Raw genomic sequence first — 7,543 nt, 5'->3', positions numbered from 1 at the left:
GAACAGTTCTTCCATCTTCCTTTGCCTCTCATGACAACATCTTTAGGAAGACAGGCCAGGTATTCACCGGCAGCCCTCACCTCGGGTTCTCCTGACGTCTGCTCATGACAATTCAGCACCTGCATCAAGGGCAATGCCTCACAAGTGGGGCTGTGAGCTTCTCAGGGCCCCATTATCAGGTGCCCACGGGGACTTTCTGCTTTGAGAGTAGTGGTCACCACCCGGTGAGGGTGATATCTGCTGTCTCCACAATGGTTACTAATTTTGAATGAATTATTGTCGGAGGTAGCTTGAGATGATGTAAATCTCCTGTTGCTTATCGAACTGTCCCCCACTAGATGTATCGTTCTTGATGATTCTGGCCCGAGTTAATTTTCACAGTATGGTTGCAAAGTGGCAATTTTGCTAATTCCGTCATTCCTTCTAGACTGACAGTCGGCATTCTAGGGCAAGGAAGAGCTCTCCCTTCTTTCTACCTGTGTACCTGTCGCCGTAAATACGAGCTCCTAGGTTCCTATTCTGTTCAAGGGGTTCTAATCTACTATCATCCTTGTTTCTTCTGATGCTCAGACTGTCCCAGTCTGGCCCCAGGGAGCCTCCTCACATTGGCCTCTCCGTCCTTTGGATGCACCCCCAACAAATATTCTCTGAACACTTGCTCATATTTGGGCTCCACAAAATGCCCCAGGCTTTTGTATCGATCCCCATCCTCAGCCCTCAGATCAGCCACCTCTCAGACCTTCCTGGTTCCTCTAAATGGGAAATGATATCTCAAAACCAAGATCTGAGCAAAAACTAATCCCTTTAAAACTAAACAAATAAATCAAGACAAACAAATCAATAGTCCTTCTATGAAGACCTTATTCCTGACCTATATCTTTAAAAAGTGGCTTGGGGAAAGTCCTGTGTGTGACCTCTGGCTAAAGTGAGCCAAAACTCTGATTCTTCATTACAATTAATACCAAGATAACCAAGAGTAAATTCCATTAAGGACGGGATATTTCTACTCTCTTAACAGCCAATAAAAGATTTCTTTAAAAAAAAAAAAGTTTTGTTCCTTGAGGGAAAAATTAAATAAGCAAAGAATGAGACAATATGTGTTCTTCTAAAATATCAGAGGTTTCTTACAGTAATTTTGTTCATCAAAAGGATCACTGTAAATGTATTCATGTTATCATTATTCTTTTCTCTTTTCCAGTTTCTTTTATTTCCCAACGACTGTCATACGCTAAGTCAAGATAAACCTACAAATGAAAGGAGCTATTTCAATGCTAAGAAATTAACTGAGTCAATCACACATAAATATGCAATGAACCTGGGTCTTGATATCACGCACAAAGAGAGGCAGTGATGTGTCACGTCTGTCTAATGGAATTCAAAATTCTTCATACAATTAGAGGTTTCAAAGTGACATGAACTCATCATATCCTAATTACATCTTCAAAACTTTAAACATAAGTTGAAACCAGCTCAAAGATGTAAGAGCAAGCAGCCACGCCCAAGAGCAGCTCTTCAGCCACGTGATGGTTCCCTCCTCCCCAAAACACTGTCTTTACTTGGCCCTAGGGTAACCCCCACCCCCTGGGCTTTCCTCCTACCCAACTCCTCCTCTTGAGTCTTTTGCTGGGTGCCCCTCATTTGTCAGAGGCTGGAGCTTGGGCCTGGACCAGCTCTGCCCCCTCCCCAGGGAACCTCAGCCCCTCCTGGGCTTCAAACTCCTTCTGGGAGCTGATGCCCAATCTCCAGCCCCCTCTCCTTCCTGAGCCCCAGACCCCCTCTACCCACACTGCCAACCTCACACCTCCACACACACGTCAGGCTTCCTGACCCTCCCCCTCCAGCGGCGCTGCCTGCACCCTTCCCAGCTCAGTAACAACTGCGAACTCCCAGTTGCTCTGGCCAAAATCCTGGAGGAACGGCTCCTCTTTCTTGCCCGCGCCCCCCACTGGACGCATGCCTTCGGTGCCATCTACTCAACCCGTGCAGAACTTGACTGCTTCAAATCAGTTTCTGCTCACTGGCACAACCCTAGCACACTGGCTGCCTGCAAGAGCTCCTACCCCGTCTCCCACCTTCTACCCACGTCCGATCTCCACACAGCAGCCCGGGATGCTTTACAACCCCTGCTCAACCCCGCCAGGGCTCCTGCATTCCAACAGCACAGTGTCCTCCCCGCCGGGCCCCTAGTTCCTCTCTGGCGTCACCTCTCCCTCCTCCCGCAACACCTACCTCCCAGCTGCGGCTGGAACCCAAGAGGGGTTCCATGGGGCGCCTCCGTGGTGGCTCTGCCTGGCCCAATCCCCATACCTCCTTGTGTCCCCTGCCCAGGAACACTGTCTCTGCCCCTCCTTCTCTTGCTTTACTCCACCCCACAGCATTTACTCCTGTTGGACATGTTTGTTTGTTTGTTTGTTTTTAAATAAGCTCTCTGCGCAACGTGGAGCTCGAACTCACATCCCTGAGATCACAACTCGCATGCCCGGCTGACTGAGCCAGCCTGGCGCCCTCTATACAGGCACCTCATTTAATATCCGCTTTCCCCCTAGCATCTAGGCACCTCGGGGAGGGATGTTTCTCTATTCCATTCACTAAAGTATCCCAGGCGATTAGAATGCAGTCTGGCACTTCGTGGCACCGAATACTTGTCGAATGAATGAACGAAGGACACATGATCCCGTCGCCAATCATTTATCTTTATCAGAATATGATGATAACATTTATGTTCATCAATTCACAACATGATTCACAACTAAAATTAGTCTTTGAAGTTACGATATTTAGTAGCCCACCAGGAAGTGTCCTTACTGGGTAGTTTCATTCATTTCTCCAGTATTTCCTGAGTCATTACTCTGTGCGGGGACTGCCGCACTGGCCTGGCAGTAAGCTTGCTCTTGAACTTACACCACAGTGTCCGCGGCAAACCTGCCGAAGGCACTGCGTAAGGAAATGTGCAATAACTCACTCCGGAGAAGAGAACAGGCACCGTGCGGATAGAAAACGGGGGCACTGGGGTTTGTCTCACCGGGCAATCAGGGACGACTTCCTGGAGGAAAGGACACCTGACCTGTTAGTGGTCAGAAGGTGTTCACCAACCAGGCCTAGAGCTGGGGGGACTGAAGTCAGAGGGAAGAACACAGCTCACACCATGGAGTCCCGGGGCCAAGAGAAGGACAGAGCGCTGACACACAGAAAGCTGAGGTTAGCAGGGGCCACTCCACTCAGGCCTCAGGCCCGGTGGAGTAATCGCACCTTATTTTCACTGCTTTCAAGCAGCAAGACATCCCAAGTGGGTTTTACACAAGGACGCGATTGATCTGTCTCACATTTCGAAAAGAGGAGCACGGGCTGGACTTGAACGTGGGTCTTACCATGCTAGGACTGGATTCACCAGATTCAGCTGAGATTCCTTACCCCTGGCCGGTTAGATACCCGAACGCACAGAGCTGTTGGGAACCAGGAGCGGTGTAGACGATCTTCACACCAGGATTCTACCTCTCCCGTTCCCGAAGCATTCTCCTGGCTCCCTCGTGGCCTATATGTGGCTCAGCTGCCACAGGAAACGTGGGTGCTACGTGGGCTTTGCTGAGCCACGTCGCCAAGCCGACCAGTGCTCAGACAAGGTAAGTGCATTTCACTGGAAGACAGCCCCATCGGGGCTCCTGGACTCCAGAGAGCAGAGCTGGCCCCTGCCCCCCAGACAGCACCTTCCCTCCCCCTCACTGTCTCCATGTAGGCAAAGCTCGGTGAGGGTGAAAAGCGGGGCCTTGCACCCACAAATGAGCCCCTGTGGGTCTTGTGAACAGGCCACCTGCATGGAAAACTGCCCACTCGCTGAATCCCTCTCATTCCATGGAACGTGGCTGCTTCGTGTTTTCAGCTGCTCCCTTTTTCTTGGGAACAGTGAAATGCCACAACTTCCTTGTTTAAGGTTTCTCTGCATACAGGAAAATGGACAATAATTGCAAAAGCATTCATCAAAAAAACAGGACTCTTAATTCCTGAGTCTGACGATGCTAAAACATGGTAAGACGCACAAGAAGTTGGAACCCACAGGCCAGGCAGAGACGACGTGACCTCCATGGGCCACGGCTGCCCCCCTCTGGGGCGGAGCTGCTGTGGCCTTGTGAGCCCACACCTCAGGCCCCCACTGGCTGGCCTCTCAGGATTGCATGGAAGTTGCAGTAAACATCAACTTTCTCTTTTTTTTAAGCATGGAATTCAAATTAAATCTATTTGCTCCAACATGCTGCCCAAACATCATCAGGAGTAGATAACCATCAGAGGCCACAGCAACGCTAGCATTCCAGTTTCTTTACAGTGACTAGGGATCACACCCCTTTTCGTTTCTATAACAAGTGTGAACACCAATATTTCATCTTAATTTTAGGCTTCCTGAAAATTCCAAACAGAATCCTGCTACTTTCAAGAATATGTAAAAACGGCACTTCTAAATCGACTTAAATAAAAGTGGCATTGTACTGAAGTTCCTAATAGTAAGAATAAATTTCCCAAGCGATGAGCTGTCTTATACAAAAAGGTGTGACTAAGAAAACAAAATAACAAAAAGTAAATTTCCCTTCTTTTTTATATGACAAGCCATACATATCAGTTATGTAGTGGCATTTCAGCAAACATCCAATTCTGCCATGATTATTACGGCTACAATTACAGACCTTGAAAAGCCAAAAGGGATTTCTCTCAATGGTCTGTAAACCAACAATTACAATGAAAGCACCCCAACCTGGTCATCTTTCCATAGGGTAAATCTGGAACCACATACAGTACGATGCCACGGTGATTTCTTTTTAAAATATGTAATCTAAGTTCGATACAAATCAGTCAGCTGAGGTCAACTGAAACTAGTTGATGCTCGCCCGCCCTGAAAACTGCCTTTCTGCAAAATCGGAGAACGATCAATTCGAAGGGAACATGCCATTAACTCTCCCAAGTGACTTTCGCTGGCTGTTAAGTGAGCAACCGCGAAAGTCTTCAACTACATTAGACACCGGGAGCTCATAAAGTCGTTTCCAGATTGGAGTTTTTAGGGCTTAGGTAGATCATTGGGAATTTTATCTGAAGCAAAAGTTTTAACGACATGACTGAATCTTTTACAATTAAACTTTTAAGGCCCGGACGTAGTTTGTCAAGCCAGTGAAGTGAAATCCAACGTGTCCCCCCCACCCCCGCTGGAATCTCGGGGGAGCTGCCATTGGGCACACAGGCGGGCGGCCACACGGAGGTGGCCTGTTAGAGCTGGAAGGACTACACGAGACCTAAAGCCAGCCAACCGGGGGCAGGAGGACACATACTCACCATCTGAGGCACACCGAAAATAATGACGTTTGAGTATTGCGAAAAAGTAACCTAAAGGAGAGGGAGAATGAGGCACAGATTAGTTTTAAAAGGCCAAACATCAAGCTTAATTTTTGTTTCAAAAGGAGTAGCAATTTCCCATTTCCTCAAATAGTAGGTTTTCACAAAGAGTGGCTCCCTTTAAGATTTCACGAGAAGAATCCACGTTTACACTTCTGTTAATTCAATCCAGTGCAGTTTTCCAAACACCAGCCCTAAGCCACTCCTGTCACCCCCAGGGACACTCCCGGCAGGGCCCACCCAGGGGTCATCTGTCGGAAACGCCAGTGACTCATCCAGTGACCAGCTGGTGGCCGTGCCAGATGCTCTGGGCCATCTGTGCCCTGACCCATACCCTCAACTCTTCTCCACCATCTGCCAAACTAAGTTCAGCAAGAACGTGTGACACTGGACAAGCACCTGTCTTTTATGTTGAGCCAACCTTAAAATCCTAGTGCCCCTCCTCTTCTCTAAAATACTAAGTAAAAAATGGAATAAAATGATCTTTAGTTGAAAAACTGGGGGGGAAAGTGCTTTGCCAGTCAAAATTCTTATTGCCCAATAAAAGTCTTATTTACTCTATAGAGAGATCGTTTATGTATATACGGTATAAAAAACAATGCAAGCAAAACTCAAGTGAATTTTTATAAGCTACTGATGACAACATTACAATGGGAAATTCTTATTTAAGAAAACGCATTTAATGGAGCATTCTTAGAGCAAAATTATAGGACTTTTTTTAGAGTACAAATAAACTTGGAAGTATCTTATACATTATGAAGACCAGAAAGAACCATGACAACATAATGGATTGTGTCTTTTGCACTCATCTCTCTCTGTAGACACGTACACACGCAGCCACACACAAACACACCTCTGTGTACACACACACTTGCACACATGCACACAGAGAAAAGTGCCATTTACCAAGAATGACATCAACAAGTTAATGCCTATAATGTATAAGATTTCCAAATGAGATTTTTAAAAATCTCATCATTTTGTAATAAATAGAAATGAAAACTTTTTTAGTTGAACAAATTCTTGGAATTCACATGACCTATCAGGTCTAAAACCTTAAGCTTCTACCCTGAAAGAGTTGATGTGTAAATCTATCTATTTAAAAGGTGTTCACATTTCATTATGTTGAAATATACCCTTGTATTTTAACTGCTTTTCTTTTAATACATTCTTCAGTTTTTAATCATACTAATTACAAATTACAAAGTTTTGGTTGGCATTTCCCAGGACCATTCTCTGCCTTACATACCTTCCACAAATCTGAAATATAAAACTTGGCAGAGTCCTGCACCCCCTCTCGCCAAGCACGGTATCTGGAGTACCAAACCAGCCATGGGTTTAATTCATAACCAACGGCTGTGAATCCTTCTTTTGCAGCCGCTATCACCTGCAGAAAGAAGCCAGTGTTTATTCAAGGTAAGAAGAAAAACATCAACCTACTGAATGGAGANTTTCATAATGTGAAGAGCTGTTCACATCTTTCCCGCACATCAATGTGACTATCACTCATTCATATTTTCATACGTCTGAGTGCATGGAAAAGAAGTAAGGCCACTTTTTTGAATATACCGTGAAAAGGGACTTTAAATCTACCTGCTGTTCTTAACTTCTGCTTGTCTTCCAGAAGTTAAGGAAAGTAATAGCAGTTTTTCATTCCATACTGAAGAAAAATATACTCTTTGCTGAAAACACAGCTGGAAGTCTCTATAAAATCGAAGACCACCAATACTTGGGAAATCGTGCTCAATAAAGTCTACATTTCAATGAGCGACCAGAAATGCACGGGTCTTCAGGGCTTCTTGCCTCTCACACTGCTCACATCGTAGGCCCACACGGTGTCCACTCCCTCCCCGGTGACGTGGTCTGGGGTCCAGCGAGGGAAAGGGAACCGGCAAGCAATGACTCTGGCGTCATCCTGAAGTTCCAGTGCAAGTTTCTCCTCCAACCGCGGCATCTGTGCAGAACGACAGCCGTTATTTCAGTAAGCGCTGAGTCGGAGGAAAAGATTCCTAAACGCTCTTTTGGATCTGAGTGCCTGAAAATACCTGTGCAAAAATTTGGAACTGTAGGGGCGACTGGGAGGTTCAGCCGGTGAAGCATCTGCCTTCGGCTCAGGTCGTGATCTCGGGGTCCTGGGATCGAGCCCCACGTTGGGCTCCCTGCTCAGCAG

The 7,543-nt window shown here is 46.5% G+C and overlaps 1 protein-coding gene across 2 annotated transcripts in view; it reads right to left on the bottom strand.

The window, feature by feature from the left end:
- Positions 1 to 7,543, bottom strand: part of ATPSCKMT (ATP synthase c subunit lysine N-methyltransferase) — a 14,731-nt gene that overhangs the window by 932 nt on the left and 6,256 nt on the right. For both annotated transcript variants that reach the window (XM_019799034.2, XM_002918622.4), the window contains exons 3-4: positions 6,623 to 6,760; positions 5,314 to 5,364 (exon numbers count right to left, since the gene is read on the bottom strand). In XM_019799034.2, coding sequence (XP_019654593.2) covers positions 5,314 to 5,364; positions 6,623 to 6,760 — 189 coding nt within the window. The remainder of the gene's footprint in view (positions 1 to 5,313; positions 5,365 to 6,622; positions 6,761 to 7,543) is intronic.

The sequence above is a fragment of the Ailuropoda melanoleuca genome, chromosome 3, assembly GCF_002007445.2.
Source record: "Ailuropoda melanoleuca isolate Jingjing chromosome 3, ASM200744v2, whole genome shotgun sequence".
In the NCBI taxonomy this organism is placed as follows: Eukaryota; Metazoa; Chordata; class Mammalia; order Carnivora; family Ursidae; genus Ailuropoda; species Ailuropoda melanoleuca.
Note: the sequence above shows the minus strand (reverse complement) of the source record. Positions and strands in the feature narration are given on the sequence as shown.